Source organism: Polyodon spathula, chromosome 14 (genome assembly GCF_017654505.1).
Source record: "Polyodon spathula isolate WHYD16114869_AA chromosome 14, ASM1765450v1, whole genome shotgun sequence".
In the NCBI taxonomy this organism is placed as follows: domain Eukaryota; kingdom Metazoa; phylum Chordata; class Actinopteri; order Acipenseriformes; family Polyodontidae; genus Polyodon; species Polyodon spathula.
In genome coordinates, this window is record NC_054547.1 from 34,264,922 (window position 1) to 34,283,749 (window position 18,828).

Consider the following 18,828-nt stretch of genomic DNA (forward strand, 5'->3'; position numbering starts at 1 on the left):
CAAGGGGGAGTCCGTCTGTTCATATGCCAAACGTATGGCATCTGACACGCAGTGTGCTAGACGTTGCTTCGACAGGGCTTGATCTCTAGATCGGGACCCATAGCAGACAAACAGCTGATTAGACTGTCTCCAGGAGGCTGTCCTATCCAGGTAACAGTGCAGACCCCGTACCGGGCAGAGCATGTGCTGTCTACGGTCCTCCTCTGACTCGTGCGGGTGAATTCTGAAAGCTTCCAAAACCACTTTTTGGTTAATATGGAATGATGAGACCACCTTTGGCAAAAAGGATTGGTTTGTTCTTAATGTTACCCGCAAGTCATTGCCAGTGAAAGCCATACATCTGTCATCGATGGACAGTGCATGAAGCTCACTTACTCTTCTGGCAGACGTAATGGCTAATAAAAACGCCACTTTGAGGGAAACAGGGTGCAGCTCTGCTGAGGCCATGGGCTCAAATGGGGGACCCATAAGGGCCCCCAGCACCAGCTCCAGATCCCACTTATGGACCATGCTTTTCATCGGAGGATGAACACTCCAAGCCCCTGTAAGAAATTGCACTGCCAGGAAGTGTGCCCCAGAGGACACATAGTCATTTTTGTTTTTTTTGTGGCACACCGATAATGCTGCCAAGTAGACCTTCAGAGTAGATGCAGATTTTCCCACATCAAACAGGTGTTGTAAGAAGGTTAGAATTGTCTCAATAGGGCAGGTCACAGGATCATGACCAGTCTTGGAAAACTTTCCATTTGTATGAATACTGGGCTCTAGTGCTAGGCGCCCTAGCAGACTGCAGTGTCTCTACCACTGCATCTGGCAAACCTCGTCTGGATAGACGGCTTTGTTCAACGGCTAGACCGTTGGAGTTTGAGCTGGGCTGGGTTTGGGTGCCATAAAAACTCCTCCGCTTGGCTCTGGAGGTCCTTGCGGAGCGGGAGCTGCCACGGTTGGCCCAACAACATGTTGGAGAGGAGAGCAAACCAGTGGCGCCTCGGCCATCTGGGTGCAACCAACAAAACATGGGCTCTCTCCACCCTGATCCTCTCTAGTGTCAGGTGTCAGGTGGAAGTGCAGGGAACGCATACGAAGTGCTGTACGAATCCTCTTCCAGATCTGTTTCACAACCTGAGGGTGCAGCCTCCACTCCGAGCTGTCTGGAGCTCCTCTGGATATGAGGTCTGCTTTGTCCACACCGGGGAGGTAAACCACCCTGATGGAATGCAAGTTCCTGTGTCCAAGACAGGAGTCTGTGCACTGCGTGGTGAAGGCCCGGCGAGCGCAGAGATAACGCCAGGGCCACTACTTGCAGTTCTTGGGCATTTATGTGCGCTTGCTGCCAATGTCCCTTCCACTGACCTCTTATTTCCCTCCCATTCCAGACCGCTCCCCAGCCCAGGCTGGAGGCGTCCGTAGTGACAACTTCCCTTCTGTGAGGGGAGCCGAGGGGAGATCCGAGGCGCAGATTACCGGGGCAGAGCCACCACTCCAATGTCTTCCGGCATTGTCTGGACACTTGCACCAGCCGGTATTGATCGCGGACCGGGTGCAACTTGAGCGTATTTACCCAGGCTTGAAGCGGGCGCATTCTCAGCAGCCCTGGAGTAAGGATTCTCGAGGCGGCTGCCATCAGCCCAAGCAACCTTTGAAATATTCTGACCTGTAGAAGAGCATCCTCTCTGAATTTTGGGAGAGTGTGACTTCCAGTGACCGAATCCTGTCTTCCGACAGTGAGGTAAGCATGCTTACAGAGTTCAGTTTGATCCCCAGGAACACTGGACTGAGACGGTACCAAGTTGATCTGTGACCTTTCTGGTGTGTGACTCGCCGTGTGTTTTGGAACGCGTGCAAACTAGCCAATTGTCCAAGTAGTTCAAGATCCGCAACTTGAGTGAAGCCAGTGCTGCATCGATGCACTTAGAAAATCTGCGGGACGCCAGAAAGATGCCAAACGGGAGCACGCAGAATTTGTACTCGTTGCCTTGAAAAGTATAGATATTTTCTGTGCGCTGGACGGCCCGGGACGTGGAAGTTGGCGTCTTGCAGGTCGATCAATGGGAACCAGTCTCCCGGCTGGACGGACTGCAGGATATGCTGTGCGGTCAACATGTTGAACTTCCTTTGTTTGAGGAACATGTTGAGGTCCAAAGTAGGTCGGAAACCGCCATCCTTCTTGGGCACCAGGAAATACCTGGAGTAGAAGCCGCTGAGGGCTTCGCTCCTGGTTTGCTAAGCACACAGCGTTCTCTGTTGAAGATTGGTGATCTCCTGTTGAAGGAGAATCGCGCACGCTGGTTCGACAGTGGTAAAGAGTACACCCTTGAAGGGTGCCGGGCCAGAGCGGAATTGCAGAGCATAACCGTGTCTCATAGTCAATAGCACCCAGGAGTCCTGGGTGCAGCCTTGCCATGGGTCGTGTCCAGTGGTCAGTCCAGTTGTGAGGGGGGAAGATGGCAGCCGTCTCCCTTGGGCTTGGGAGGGGGTGGATCTTTTTCACGCCCCGGCCTCAGACTCCAACCGGAGAACTGGTTACCTGTGGCCGGCGGTGGTCCCTTACCGCCGACTCTTCGTGTGCCTGCTTGTTTTTTCTGGGGTGGAGGGCGGTGTTCATGCCCATTGATGCAGGCTGGGAAGGCCACCTACCTCTCAAGGCTCACATCAACAGTCACTCCAAACGTCTGCCCCGGTGTTATAGTGGCATCCAATATTGCAACCTTCTCCGTCTTTATGACATAGGCTTGGGACAGCCAAAGGTGTCAGCATGCAGCCACCAGCTAGAGACCTCCCTGATGCCTGACCTAACTCCCCCATCAGGTCAGTCATCTCTCCCGTCACCGCCTGGAGCTCCCCCACGTCTGTCTCCATTGCCCTTTACTGCAGCCTCACGTTAGCTGCGCCTGGTAGAGCACCAGTATGGACATTGCGTTTACCGCTCAAACTCACAATGCTGATGAAGCATATGCCTTTTTTAGCATGGCGTCAGTAGTCCTGCATGGCTTTGACGGGCAGGTAGGGTCCTTATCCCCTCAGGTGAAGATGGATCCTTGCACCAGCACCATGACCATGTTCTCGATGGGAGGGAACATGCCTAGGCCAGCTTCTTGGTCTCCGACGGTGTGTAGCAAGGACTCTGCTGTTCTGGAGCCTGAGGGAGCGGACACCGGGTTGCTCCATTAGCGAACCAGCTTTATGAAGTCATGACACAGAGGGAGGGCTTGTGGGTGCCCTTTCTATTTCAGGAAGCGATTCCCCTTCCCCTCCTGTTCTGCCAGCCAGGGAAAGGCCGTGGCAGTAGCTGCGCGCTGCATCAGGGCCCGGAACTCCTCCCTTTGGGAAGGGTGCAGCATGGGCGATATGGAGCCCCCTGCTGTGGCCTGCCTAGCTGAAGTGGCGGGGTCGGACACCTTAATGTGATAGATCCTTTCTTGCCTTCATTAGGAACAAGGGTTGTTGAGGTTGCACGCTCGAACCACTAACCTTGAGTTACGCTGTTCTGATGCATCCCCCATATGCTGCCATTCTGTCTTCCTCTGCTCTGGTATAATTTTCCATAAGTATGTTGTTGAACGTCTTCGAATTGAAAGGGAACTTTAAGTTACTTACCGTAATCCTGGTTCCCTGAAAGAGAAGATGACCAACAAACCTTGCAAGGTCGCATCGGTCACCCTCACGGGTTCGACGCAAAAAGAGGAATGGCTTCCGTGGGTTGACTATTTTGATCTCTTGGTAGTTGGGACCAAGGACATCACCCCAGGAAGGGGCCTATTGGCAGCTCTGATATAAAGAGCTCTGTAATACCTACCAATAGGCAGGCATATCCAGTAAGTATGTTGTTGGTCGTCTTGTCTTTTAGGGAACCAGGGCTATGGTAAGTAACTTAACGTTACAGACAGTTTCAATGATTTCTCACTTCATCATTTAAATGGGAAGCATAAGTAATGGGTTGTATAATGAAAAGGAACAAAGGCTGATGAAACAATAAGAGCTTGTGCCATGTAACTGGAACAGTGTGTACACCGCCCCACACAAGGTGTGTGTTTATTAGAAAAAGCCTATGTGTTCCAATAGTGTGTTATTATGCGTTTTGATTATGGTTTGCACATAGGCTCGAAGCAGCTTATTAAACAGAAACAAAGGTTTTATCATCCCTCTGAATTATAGCTCTGAGTTATGAAAAGCCAGTTACTCCTTACAAGGCCAGGGCAATACATAGGCAAGAGTTTCAAAATCCTTACATACTTTTGTAAAGCATGCTATTAATAAAACATGCCAATGATAATATGGTAGCACATAGTAGCACAGTTGACAGAACCAAATATACAGTGGGATTCATTAATTTCTATACTAGCTACAAAAGAACAGAAAAAAGTGTAAACTTCACAATTATATTTTATCCATAAATAAAGAACATCTTGAAATTTAAAGATGCCCTTTTTTATTTATTTATTTGTTTTAAGCTGAGGTCATTCTATGTAAAGAGGATAATTAGAAAGATATGGCACATTCCATATGCAGTTTTAAACAGACTTTCAAGTCTAATCTATTATTCCTTAACATGTTTATTTTCATAGTACATTATTTTGTATTGTAGTCCTGTATTTCACAGCTGCATGCTATTTTCTTCAGTTGTCTAACTACTGTCCTGTTTGAAATGTACTATTTGGCCTACTACTACCATAAATGTGTTGAGTAAATGCAGAATAAATATATATGCTGACGTGTGTGTCAATGTTCAGTATTGAGACCTCCAGTACATTATAGAGAGTTTATATTGAAGCCTATCACAAGTGATCTATTTATGAGGTGGTGTAGGGTTGCACTAAATCGATTAGATCGATTACACATTTTAATAAATATGTAGTTTAAATTAGAGCAGCTAAATGCAGATGTTATAATCCAACTCCTGTTTACTCTTTGATAATCACTTTAACACTGATAAATTCCCACGGGCAATCAGCTATTCTAGTGTCTAATGGATCTAAAGAATACAATGTATTATCACAGCTGTTTAAATGTTGCATTCATAGCAGAAGAAGGGTATCCAATCAGTGTGCTAGATGTCAACAGCGCTGCTGTAATCAAGGCTCTTGGTTTTAAAAAGAATGCGTAACCTCTGTAAAAGGGATATCGGGAACAGTATACATGCTCTGATTTGGAGAAAATTGTTGGTTCCCTGGCATTAGCTAAATAAGCAAATATTTATATATCATTTCATTTTATATGGAATTGACTTCTGAACATAAGTTTCCACAACAGGGCAATGACCTTAAACAAACTGATAATATAATATACATGTAATGTTTATTTTAATTTTTTTATGTTTGTGATCCCAACCCAGATATTAAATACATTTAAGGGCAACAGAAAAAGTTTTTGTTAATTGTTTTTTTCCTATGACATTTTGTTTTTTGCACTTCATTCAGTGGCCTGAAAACATTCCAATATCAAAATAGACAAATAAAAATATTTCTAAACACTAACAAGTAACATCTCAGCTAAAAAAATTTGTATGAAATCTTTTCATAGGAAGCCTACAAACCAACAACTATGTTAATAGCATTCACTTAACTACAGAGCATTTGTAAATCTAATTATAGAATTTGTATCATCCAATAATGTGTAGTACGGGTTAAACCAGTCTAACCTGGCAACAGAACATTCTGCCTGAGAATACACTGTGCTGGCTTACAGATGAAGCTACTGTAAATTGTAATACTGTACCTAAAAGAAAGGTATTCATGACAAACTTGATATGATTTAATTCCCATTTTATATTTAATTTATATGTTGTGTTATTGTTTTTTTAAACATGAATCTTCAAGCATGCTGTATAAGAGCAATTTTGAAAATGTCTTTAAAAAGGGACCTGCGTTTGCTAATGCGAGGGCTACAACACTTGCATGAATGTGTTTTTATACCATGTTAAAATGACACCCCCTGCATGGCAAGGTTGTAAATGTAATACAACTCAAATTCAGTGAATGTTTAACTTTTCATATTTTAGATCATTTTTATTATTTTTTTCAAAGTGACTTCGAGGGCACTTTTCCCATTAAATGTTTTTTTGTATTCTTCTCAGGCTTAAATAATATAATATAACATTTAGGAGCAAAAATACAGAAGAGCAAACCAAAGCTGGAAGCTAAAATTGCAAATATTTCTACAGCAACTGTGTACTTCCCAGGTGAACTGATGTAAGCTGGGATGAAAGTGATCCAAACAGCACAGAATATGAGCATGCTAAATGTAATGTATTTAGCTTCATTAAAGTTATCTGGCAGGTTACGAGCCAGAAAAGCGAGCACAAAGCACATGGCAGCAAGAAACCCAATATACCCTAACACAGCATAAAATGCTGCTGCAGATCCCAGGTCACATTCTAAAATGATTCTGTCTTTGAAAGAGTTCATGTTTTTGTTTGGAAACGGAGGGGATATTATTAACCAAAGAGTGCAAATTAAGGCCTGAATGAATGTGAATGCAAAAAGAGTTAGCCGCTGCTGGACGGGCCCAAACCACTTCATCATATTATTACCAGGAAGTGTAGACCTAAACGCCATTAACACAACTATTGTTTTCCCCAGAACACAAGCGATACACAGGACAAATGTGATCCCAAAGGCAGTGTGGCGCAACATACAGGACCACTCAGAGGGCTGGCCAATGAAAGTAAGTGAACAAAGGAAACACAGTGCTAATGAAAACAGAAGGAGGAAACTGAGTTCAGAGTTATTAGCTTTAACAAGGGGTGTATCTCTGAATCGAAAGAAAACAATAGCTATAGCAGTGGTTAAACAAGCCCCAATCAATGAAAGGATCATCAGCAACATCCCCATGATTTCTCCAAATGATAGGAATTCAGTGGCTTTTAAGATGCATTGGTTTCTTTGGTTATTCGACCTGTATTCCAAAGGGCACTTCATACAATCAATAGCATCTGGAAGAAAAAATCAATAAAAAAATAAACAAATACCATGGTGTAAATAAGTCTGCAGTCACACCTGAAAATCTTATTATTATTATTATTATTATTATTATTATTATTATTATTATTATTATTATTATTTTTATAACATTTAAGTACAGATCCTCATTGATATAATGACAGGTTAATGTAGTGAGTGTTTTATATGTCCAGTGCTCCTTCTTAACCTACCTGTCTGATTGCTGATTTCCCCTTCAGCACATGGTATGCAGTCAAAGCAACAAACAGGCTTTCCTTTCTGAACAGCCTTCCGAGTGCCTGGAGGACAGCTCTCACTGCACACGGATTTAGGTGCCTTGAAAACAATTACAGTGTATTACATTATGTGAGCATACTCACAATATTCAATAATCAAGACATTGGGCTGTATCTATTAAGGATGTTCGTATCATAGGGTTTGCAGACTAAATTGTAATTCTGTTATTTCATTTTTAACTTATCTGTGATGTATACAACTGTCTTGTATCAGTAGCGGCCACCATAAGAAATTGTGAAGGAATACAAAACAGCAAAATGGAGGTTCATTATACACCAGCTTGCATTATTGCATATATTACTTGAGGTCAAACTGAGGTACATGATCGACACATGACCATTTTCGTATTCAACAAATACAACTTATCTTTCAAGTTCATATTATTCTTTTAAAGAAGGGATGGAAATAGACTCCTATTCCAGGTTTTAATGGGAGCTTGATTAGCCACAGTGTAAAGGTAACAAGCTCAGGAGTGTCTTATTAATCACCTTGTGAAACCAGGAATGGATCAAATTGCTATGCAATGAGAGTCTTATTTCTGTCCCTAGAAAGTACAACAGAGAATATGCATTTTGATGCATAAAACAGAAAAAAAGGAGAAAAACACAATTTCAGTAAATAGAAAATTAATGTACTGGTTGAAGAAATTGAACCAAAAAAAAAGTTGTGTTTGATTTTGTCTCTGCTTGTTATCATGAGAGAACAGTGGCCGACACATATGATAATACAAGTCTGATACATGTACTATAGACCTGTAGACCTGTTTGTCCGTAACCTAAGTAAACACACAAGTACCATGAAAATAGGTATTTATGAACTAAAAACATATACATATAGCCCATTAACTGGAATGTGTTTTATGTTCATAAAAAAAAAAACATTGCTAATGTTATATGGAAGTGGAGGGGATATCGGGAATATAATACATAATATTTTTATTATTACTATAAAATGAATCAAAACTAAACAGACTTATTGATCCCTGCTGGTGATGAATATAGTGAAGGCAGACATACATTGCTTATTAACTATTCTACTGTATGTCTGTATTGCCCTTCATTTCTACACGTACCTGTAAACATTAATACAACATTGACAAAGCTCAAATAGTATTAGGAAGACATTACCTTATCCTGGCCACCTGCCCAAACAATACTGACATTATCCTTAATAAACTGTTGTCCATCCGGTAAAGATGCATCATAGAGACCAACGGTAACACTTTTTATCATGTTGTCATTATCGAGTTGCCAGTTAACTAATGCATATCTTGCAGCTGGATCCCCATTCGCATCAAAATAAACATTCTCTCCATTCTTGGTAGTGAAATTAACTGTTTTCAGGTATTGTACTACCTACAAAAAGATAATATGTTAGCACTATGATTCACACAGGAGTGTAATTCCTAATAGTATACAACATAGTCGCTTACCTGCCATGGTTCAATCTTCTTCTTATTTGCACATGTCTTATCAGCAAAAGGTCCCTGGCCACTTTTGCATGTAAGCAGATCGTGTAGTGAATGGGCTACAGCATACACAGCTTTATAGACCACATAGGCATTTCTTAGATCAGTTACATCAGTGTACTGATTCTTTATCTCTGCTAAATTCTCAGACCCTGTACATGGATTAACCGATGCAGTCTTGTCTTGGGTAGTCAGGGTGCAACTGAAAACAGTTTCCCAAAAATCTTTTAAGCCTGAATTCCCAGGGGTGTCAGATGGACGGACATTCAGTAAAAACTCCTCCAAACCTGTAATTACTGCATTAGTGACTGTGAAACCCAGTGCCCCACCCAGAACTCTGAAACCTTCTCCTGCTGCAAGGTCTTTTGTGTCAGAAATCCAAGCTTCAGTGCCTATCCACTGAAAACCAGTAACATTCTGAAGCAACAGTTCTTTAACTAGCAATTCAAAATCTGTATAAGAACTGAAAACTACAATAACCTTTGAAGATGACTTTTTTATAACATCTCCAGTTTTAATTAGTTTTTCTCTTGGATACGTTCTGTAAATAGTCTCTGAATATTCAATGCAAACCCCCTCCTCTTGGGCTGCTTTCACAAAGGTAGCCATTCCTGAGTTGCCATAATCATTGTCACTTCTAATAGTTCCAACCCAAGTCCATCCGAAATGTTTCACAAGCTGTGCCAGGGCTCTGCTTTGATAATAATCACTTGGTATGGTTCTGAAAAACGAAGGGTACTTATTCCTGTTACTCAAACATTCACAGGTTGCAAAGTAACTAATCTGGAATTAACAAAACAAAACAAAAAAAAAAGATTTTTTAAATTGTTGACGCATTAAAAAAAAAAGTTTATGTTACTAAGGCAGATTATTTTGTAACATACTGCACATAAGACAGTACATGTGAAAGGAAAGAGGCATTAAAACATATTTGTTAGATAACTATTATAAATACCGTACACCTCTAATAAGGTACTATATACACCCACCCCTCTTTATATTGGCCCTCGCTATACTGCGCTGTAATTAGAAAAAGTGGGTTGCATAGAGAATTTATACTGGACCCTGATGCTCCTGATAAAAACAAGGGAGTGGTTGTACAGTATTTGTTAGCCTATTTGTTTTTCTCTGTTCGGCCCTCGATATATAGCAGATTTATATTGGACCCCGACACCCCGATGTATATAGAGTGGATGGTGTACTTATTTTCAAAAATGTTTAAAAAATATGAAGTATTTCTCACCACTGGTATGTAAAATGCACTTGTTGCTGTCAAAATTGCTATAGTTGCTGAAGAACTAGCTGCTCCTATTATAGCGTAGACAGAAGATGGTTTGATACAGGACTGATTAGAGTACATATTTTCTTCCTGTTCATTCATTAAAGCCATCCCTGCCCTTATAGCCAAAGCTATGGCACTGCAATCATCATATATCTTATAACCCAGTGATTTACCAGGGAGTATATCTGTCCTGTTGTTTATTTCTTCAGTGGCAAAGATCATAGTTTGAGCCAATTGGAAATCTCCGATTTTTACTCTGTTGAGAATGAAAAGACATTAAGAACAACACTGAAACACTGGTTCAAAAATATGAAAAGTACACACAGTCCATTGTACATGTATGCTTATGTATGCTTATCTATGACCAAAGTATACCTGCAAATTATTTATGTGATTACAATACATTAATACCTTGTGACTTATACATCTGGTCATAGACAATAAATAATAATGTGATTCTGTAATGTAAATGTCATTCTGGTCATAGTGTAGGATTTTGTGATAAGCACATATATTGAATACTGCAGCTACCGTGTCATTTCAGTTTAGTTATTAATGTACCTGTCAGTAGTAAATTTGATAAAACAAATAAAACACTTACATATGAAAGTACTTTAACATAGAAAACTAAGAACCCTGTAATCTATAAATAACAATATTTAAAACTATTTTAAAGTTTTTTTTTTTTTCCTTAATGTTTTCACTTACTCCTCGCATTTCCGTGGTTGAGGCTGTCCTGTAAAGGGAGGTTTGGCAGCCACAAGGTTGTGGTGTAATTGAAAGACTCCCCCAATTGTAATGTCTCCATCCTTTGAAAACTGAGGCAAATTTGGTGTGCCTCGCAAACTGCAAACAGGCTCATCTGCCCTTGTTAAAAGAGCAGTTAATATTACTGCCATGAGTAGCATTTCAAAATTGTCTTTCTGGTCAAAGTAAAAATAGGACAATTTCTTGAGTATATATACTGTAGTGCAATGCTAATCACATGTGATGACATGAGTATGAAGTACGTTTCTTACTCCCACCAAAGCAGTAATTCTCAAAGGTATGAATCTGCCTGGGGAAAAAGAACAGCTGTGTATTAATCATCTAGGCATAAGCCACTGTGAATCTCATGACTTAGCAGTTACAGGGTGCTGCTTCTTTTATTTATTTATTTATTTATTTATTTAAATAGATTTGGCAGACAGTATGTATGATGTATGTTAATTCACTGACAAGTAACCTTGTAAATACAATATCACATGAACAGAAATGTTTATGTTTTATATGCATTGTAATTACAGAGGCCTAGGATTTTTCATTTGTGTTGAAATGTGCCTAACTGTATATGGAAGTCAAGCAGCAAAATAGCAGGGGTTTAGGGACATGCACTAGGAAAATAAATGCAATTTAAGAGGAATGCAATATTGTAATATAGTACTGTATTTCACTGGTGCATACGCTATTGCGTTTAGTAGCCTAACTACTGTCCTGTTTGAAATGTACTATTTGACTTACTGCAATCATTGTAGTATGCAGAGTAAATATAAATGCTATAGTGTGTGTTAATATAGAGCTATGGCCAAAAGTTTTCCATCCCCCTATAGAATGAAGTAAGTTTGCTTCATAAAGTCAAATTGTACATGGTGAATACTGTTAAGTTAACATGTTTTATTACATACCACGTTGTAGTTTTCCATATAAATTACAGAAAACTGACAAAAAAGGTAAAAACGTGACATTTCAGAATCTAGCATGAAATAATGTACTACTATTATGGCTTCTTGTAGACTTTTGCAATATAATTTTACAGTGTGTTTGATTACATGATGTTATATAAAAGATTCACATATTTATTTATGTCTCAATCTTAAAAGTATAGGTGATGCTAAACTTTTGGCCATAGCTATACAGTATTGAGACCTCCAGTACATTATAGAGAAGTTCTATAGAAGCCTATCACCAGTGATAGATCTAGGAGGTGGTGTAAGGTTGCAATAAATAAAATAGTAAAGCCTTTTAATTGTGCCTAGGAAAAACAATAAACACAGTTTACAATTAGATCCATTACACATTTTAATGAGTATGTAGATTACATTAGAACAGCTAAATGCAGATGTTATAATCCAACTCCGGTATACTCTTTGATAATCACTTTAACACTGATAAATCCCCACGGGCAATCATCTATTCTAGTGTCTAATGGATCTAAAGGATACAATGCATTATCACAGTTGTTTAAATGTTGCATTCATAGCAGAAGGGGGTATCAGTAGCGCTGCTGTAATCAAGGCTCTGTTAGTATGAAAGAGAATGCATAACCTCAGTAAAAGTTACATCAGTACAGTCTCTACAGACACGCTCTTCTGATGTGGAGGAAACGGTTGGTTTCCTAAATAAGCAAACTTTCATGTATCCTTTTATTTTATATGGAATTGACTTCTGAACATATCTCTCCATAACAGAGCAATGACCTTAAACACACTAATAATATATAATATACATTATATGTTGAATATATTTAGGGGCAACTGGAAAGGTGAATGTTTATTTTCCTGTGACCTTTTTTGTCTGCACTCCATTCAGTGGCCTGAAACATTCCAATATTGAAATAAACAATTAAAGATAGCTCTAAACACTATCAATGAATATCTCAGCTAAATATGAAGCCTACAATCAATTCCCTTAACAAGAGAGCATTTGTAAAACGTATTACAGAATTTCTAGCATCCAGTAGTGTACATTACAACCTAACTAACCTGGGAACAGAAAATGCTGCTGGATAATACAGTGTGCTGGCTTACAGACATATCTATTATAAAATCTAATACTGTACCTAATAAAAATGTATACATGACTAACATGGTATGAAATAATTCCCATTTTATATTTCATTTATATATTATATTATTTTTTAAGCATGAATCTTCAAACACGCTGTATAAGAGCAATTTTGAAGCTGTCTTTATAAAAGGACCTGCGTTACCTAATGCGAGGGCTACAACACTTGAATGAATGTGTTTTTATACCATGTTTTCATGTTTAGAACATTTTTATTAATTTTTTTTTCAAAGTGATTTCGAGGGCCCTTTTCCCATCAAATGTTTTTTTGTATTCTTCTCAGGCTTAAATAATATAATATAACATTTAGGAGCAAAAATACAGAAGAGCAAACCAAAGCTGGAAGCTAAAATTGCAAATATTTCTACAGCAACTGTGTACTTCCCAGGTGAACTGATGTAAGCTGGGATGAAAGTGATCCAAACAGCACAGAATATGAGCATGCTAAATGTAATGTATTTAGCTTCATTAAAGTTATCTGGCAGGTTACGAGCCAGAAAAGCGAGCACAAAGCACATGGCAGCAAGAAACCCAATATACCCTAACACAGCATAAAATGCTGCTGCAGATCCCAGGTCACATTCTAAAATGATTCTGTCTTTGAAAGAGTTCATGTTTTTGTTTGGAAACGGAGGGGATATTATTAACCAAAGAGTGCAAATTAAGGCCTGAATGAATGTGAATGCAAAAAGAGTTAGCCGCTGCTGGACGGGCCCAAACCATTTCATCATATTATTACCAGGAAGTATAGACCTAAACGCCATTAACACAACTATTGTTTTCCCCAGAACACAAGAGATGCACAGGACAAATGTGATTCCAAAGGCAGTGTGGCGCAACATACAGGACCACTCAGAGGGCTGGCCAATGAAAGTAAGTGAACAAAGGAAACACAGTGCTAATGAAAACAGAAGGAGGAAACTGAGTTCAGAGTTATTAGCTTTAACAATGGGGGTATCTCTGAATTGAAAGAAAACAATAGCTATAGCAGTGGTTAAACAAGCCCCAATCAATGAAAGGATCATCAGCAACATCCCCATGATTTCTCCAAATGATAGGAATTCAGTGGCTTTTAAGATACATTGGTTTTTTTGGTTGTTCGACCTGTATTCCAGATGGCACTTCATACAATCAATAGCATCTGCAAGAAAAATAATGATAAAAAATCAATTAATACCATGCTCTAAAGTCTGCAGTTACACCTGAAAATCTTATTTAAAATCTTTATAATTATTATTATTATTATTATTATTATTATTATTACATTTAAGTACAGATCCTCACTGATGCAATGACAGGTTAGTGTAGTGAGTGTTTTATTTGTTCAGTGCTCCTTCTTAACCTACCTGTCTGATTGCTGATTTCTCCTTCAGCACATGGTATGCAGTCAAAGCAACAAACAGGCTTTCCTTTCTGAACAGCCTTCCGAGTGCCTGGAGGACAGCTCTCACTGCACACTGATTTAGGCGCCTTGAAAGCAATTACAATGTATTACATTCTGTCAGCATACTCACTGTATTCAATAATAAAGACATTGGTGAGTATGTGTTAAGGATGTTCCTATCATGGGGTTTGGGCACGAGATCATAATGCCATTATTTCATTTTTAACTTATCTGTGTTGTATACACCTGTCTTGTTTCACCATAAGAAATTCCTCATTTTATTAGTTGCTAGGAGATATACATGTATTTTAGACCTGTCTGTTATTTATTTTTAAAAAATGTATGCATTTAGCCCTTTAACTGGAATGTGTTTTATGTTTATTAAAGATCATTGCAAAAGATATATGGAAATGGAAGGGATATTGAGAATATAATACCTGATTTTATTTTATTTTTTTATGATTGTAAAAGCAATTAAAACTAACCAGACCCTCTTTGTTCCTTGCTCGTTTTGAATATAGTGAAGGCGGGCATGCACTGTGCATTAACTGTGTTTTAATCTCTAAGGCTGTCATTTACCCTGTCCTACTGTGTGTCTGTATTATGCACTTATATTACTACACATATCTATGAACAATAATACAACACTGATAAAGTTAGAATAGTATTAGGAAGACATTACCTTATCCTGACCACCTGCCCAAACAATACTGACGTTATTCATAATAAACTGTTGTCCTTCTGGTAAAGATGCATCATAGAGACCAACTGTAACACAGTGTGTGATGCTCTCTTTATTGCGTTGCAAGTTAACTAATGCATATCTTGCAGTCGGATCCCCATTCTCATCAAAATAAACATTCTCTCCATTCTTGGTAGTGAAATTAACGTTTTTCAGATAATGCACTACCTACAAAAAGACAAGGTGTTATCACAATGATTCACACAGGAATGTAATTCCTAATAGTATAAAACATAGTCGCTTACCTGCCATGGTTCAATCTTCTTCTTATTTGCACAAGTCTTACCAGCAAAAGGTCCCTGGCCACTTTTGCATGCAAGCAGATCGTGTAGTGAATGGGCTACAGCATACACAGCTTTATATACATCATAGGCATTTCTTAGATCAGTTACATCAGTGTAATGATTCATTACCTCTGCTAAATTCTCAGACCCTGTACATGGATTAACCGATGCAGTCTTGTCTTGGGTAGTCAGGGTGCAACTGAAAACAGTTTCCCAAAAATCTTTTAAGCCTGAATTCCCAGGGGTGTCAGATGGACGGACATTCAGTAAAAACTCCTCCAAACCTGTAATTACTGCATTAGTGACTGTGAAACCCAGTGCCCCACCCAGAACTCTGAAACTTTCTCCTGCTGCAAGGTCTTTTGTGTCAGAAATCCAAGCTTCAGTGCCTATCCACTGAAAACCAGTAACATTCTGAAGCAACAGTTCTTTAACCAGAATGTCTAAATCTGTATAAGAAGTGAAAGCTACAATAACCTTTGAAGATGACTTTTTTATAACATCTACAGTTTTAATTAGTTTATCTCTTGGACTTGTTCTGTAAATAGCCTCTGAATATTCAATGCAAACCCCCTCCTCTTGGGCTGCTTTCACAAAGGTAGCCATTCCTGAGTTGCCATAGTCATCATCATTTCTAATAGCCCCAATCCAAGTCCATCCAAAATGCTTCACAAGCTGTGCCAGGGCTCTGCTTTGATAATAATCACTTGGTATGGTTCTGAAAAACGAAGGGTACTTATTCCTGTTACTCAAACATTCACAGGTTGCAAAGTGACTAATCTGGAATTAACAACAACAAACAAACAAAAAATATTTTAATTATTATTCAAGAATAAAAGAAAATGTATCTGTATATAAAACAAATAATAGAAAATGAAATAGAGATATTTTATTTCAGAAAGGAGACATCCACTTAGTTGAAGAAAATAACAGTTTACTGATTGTGAAAGATATGCCTGATGGACACATGAACAATTGACAAACAGTTTTGCCTGATGTGAACATGATACAGATACATAATACTTTCATATTTATAATTTAGCCCATGGCCTTATCCATTAGTACTGGTGCTAGTTTCCAAGTACCAGGTTTCATGGAACACATTTTTCTGCATTTAAAAAGCAATGCAGTATTCTACGAATGTTGAAAAGGTAGTCAGTATAATCTTCATAGTAACATATCCAAGCTGTTATCCAATAATAACTATATAGTGTTATTTAAATAATTTGATCTTATAATATTTCACTTTTTTTTTTTTTTCAAAGCAATTATCACATCATAGTCAGTTACACAAGCATCCTTTTTAAATGCTAGTTGCTAGGCCATGCCTATCGTATGGGTCTCAATATAAAACTGTACAGAGAGTCAAGTTGATTTTGCTGTTAAGATGGGTTGGAGGGGTTTTCAGATTGATTTGAACTTAGTCACCTACCTCCAGAAAAGATGCATTTACACATGTCATCAAATAAATACATTTATGGTACTAAGGCAACATATACTGTAACATACTGGACATAAGATTGCACATATGAAAAGAAAGGTACATTTAAAAAAAATGTGTTACATAACTATTATAAATAAATCTCTAAGATGGTGCTATATACTTATTTTGAAAAAGTTTTATAAAATCTGAAGTATTTCTCACCACTGGTATGTGAAAAGCTCTTATTGTTGTCGCAATTCCTATAGTTGCTGAAGAACTAGAGGGTCCTATTATGGCAAGTACAGTAGATGGTTTGGTACAGGATTTGTTAGAGTACAGCTTTTCTTCCTGTTCATTCACTAAAGCCATCCCTGCCCTTATAGCCAAAGCTATGGAACTACAGTCATCATATATCTTATAACCCAGTGATATACCAGGGAGTATATCTGTCCTGTTGTTTATTTCTTCGGTGGCAAAGATCAGAGTTTGAGCAAATTGGAGTTCTGTGAATGTTACACTGTTGAGAATGAAAAGCCATTAAGAACAGCAGTGATGCTGTTGAACAATATACACAGTTCATTGACATAATCAAACATTGGACAAGTACTTTTATAAAAATACATTAACATCAAAGTGCTTTAGCATAGAAAATTAAGTCCTTAACCTATAAATAACAATATCTAAAACTGTTTAAGTTTAAAGTTTTTTTTGTTTGTTTGTTTTTTTTTTATGTATTTATGCTTTGTATCTTTCACTTACTCTTTGCATTTTCGTGGTTCAGGCTGTCCTTTAAAGGCAGGTTTGGCATCTACAAGATTGTCATGTAATTGAAAGATTCCCCCAATTGTAATGTCTCCATCCTTTGAAAACTGAGGCAAATTTGGTGTGCCTCGCAAACTGCAAACAGGCTCATCTGCCCTTGTTAAAAGAGCAGTTAATATTACTGCCATGAGTAGCATTTCAAAATTGTCTTTCTGGTCAAAGTAAAAATAGGACAATTTCTTGAGTATATATACTGTAGTGCAATGCTAATCACATGTGATGACATGAGTATGAAGTAAGTTTCTTACTCCCACCAAAGCAGTAATTCTCAAAGGTATGAATCTGCCTGGGGAAAAAGAACAGCTGTGTAGTAATCATCTAGGCATAAGCCACTGTGAATCTCACGACTTAGCAATTACAGGGTGCTGCTTCTTTTATTTATTTATTTATTTATTTATTTATTTATTTGGCAGACAGTATGTATGATGTATGTTAATTCACTGACAAGTAACCTTGTAAATACAATATCACATGAACAAAAATGTTTATGTTTTATATGCATTGTAATTACAGAGGCCTAGGATTTTTCATTTGTGTTGAAATGTGCCTAATTGTATATGGAAGTCAAGCAGCAAAATAGCAGAGGTTTAAGGGACATGCACTAGGAACATAAATGCAATTTAAGAGGAATGCAATATCTTAATAGTAGGACAATTTCTTGAGTATATATACTGTAGTGCAATGCTAATCACATGTGATGAAGTGAGTATGAAGTAAGTTTCTTACTCCCACCAAAGCAGTAATTCTCAAAGGTATGAATCTGCCTGGGGAAAAAGAACAGCTAAGCCACTGTGAATCTCATGACTTAGCAATTACGGAGTGCTGTTTGTTTGTTTATTTATTTATTTATTTATTGAAATACATTTGGCAGACATTATCTGTGATGTATGTTAATTCTAAATACAGTATCACTGGCAAGTAGCCTTGTAAATCGAGAGGAACGGTAGTTCCTCACGCCAAGTTACAGCGAAGCACGAGAACTGCCAGTGACTATCTGTACAGCACGGATACTTTATATATTTTCGGGGTATTGGCGAGGCAAAACTAAATAAGCCAAAACCACCATTCCACTTTTAATGTGTAGTTCCCAACACTCTTAGGTGAAATGTAAACAAAAAAAGTCAATCCTGTCATACAGTAAGAGAAAGAAGTCGCCAAAGTAAGGTAAAAATGTCCATCTCCTCTTTGATTTTTTTGTTCTTCCTTTGTCTTTTTACAGACCCCAGGGACTTTTATCCACCCATATGTATATTACAGAACATCCACATTTAATGGCAATTAACTTGTTTTGTCAACATGGGAATATACTGGGGAACGCATTTATTTTGACGTCTGTATCATTTGTATTAAACAATTTATTGATAT

At 38.5% G+C, this 18,828-nt stretch overlaps 1 protein-coding gene and 1 pseudogene across 1 annotated transcript; both read right to left on the bottom strand.

Annotated features, from left to right (window-relative positions):
* Positions 1-6,282: 6,282 nt before the first annotated feature.
* LOC121327273 lies at positions 6,283-10,219 on the bottom strand (annotated as a pseudogene).
* Positions 10,220-13,035: 2,816 nt separating this feature from the next.
* LOC121327214 (extracellular calcium-sensing receptor-like) lies at positions 13,036-17,600 on the bottom strand. The gene is made up of 6 exons (XM_041271099.1): positions 17,401-17,600; positions 16,864-17,158; positions 15,180-15,998; positions 14,875-15,102; positions 14,155-14,278; positions 13,036-13,949 (listed from the first exon to the last, which is right to left on the bottom strand). Exons 1-6 carry the CDS (start codon positions 17,598-17,600, stop codon positions 13,036-13,038), a joined length of 2,580 nt encoding a protein of 859 aa, XP_041127033.1.
* Between the last annotated feature and the right edge of the window lie 1,228 nt (positions 17,601-18,828).

Coding starts and splice junctions, on each gene's coding strand:
- LOC121327214 (XM_041271099.1), bottom strand. CDS start 17,600: ATGCTACTCATGGCAGTAATATTAACTGCTCTTTTAACAAGGGCAGAT. Junction 15,999..16,863: donor GAGCTTTTCACATACCAGTG/GTGAGAAATACT, acceptor TGTTAATTCCAG/ATTAGTCACTTTGCAACCTG. Junction 14,279..14,874: donor GGGCAGGTGGTCAGGATAAG/GTAATGTCTTCC, acceptor ATTGCTTTCAAG/GCGCCTAAATCAGTGTGCAG.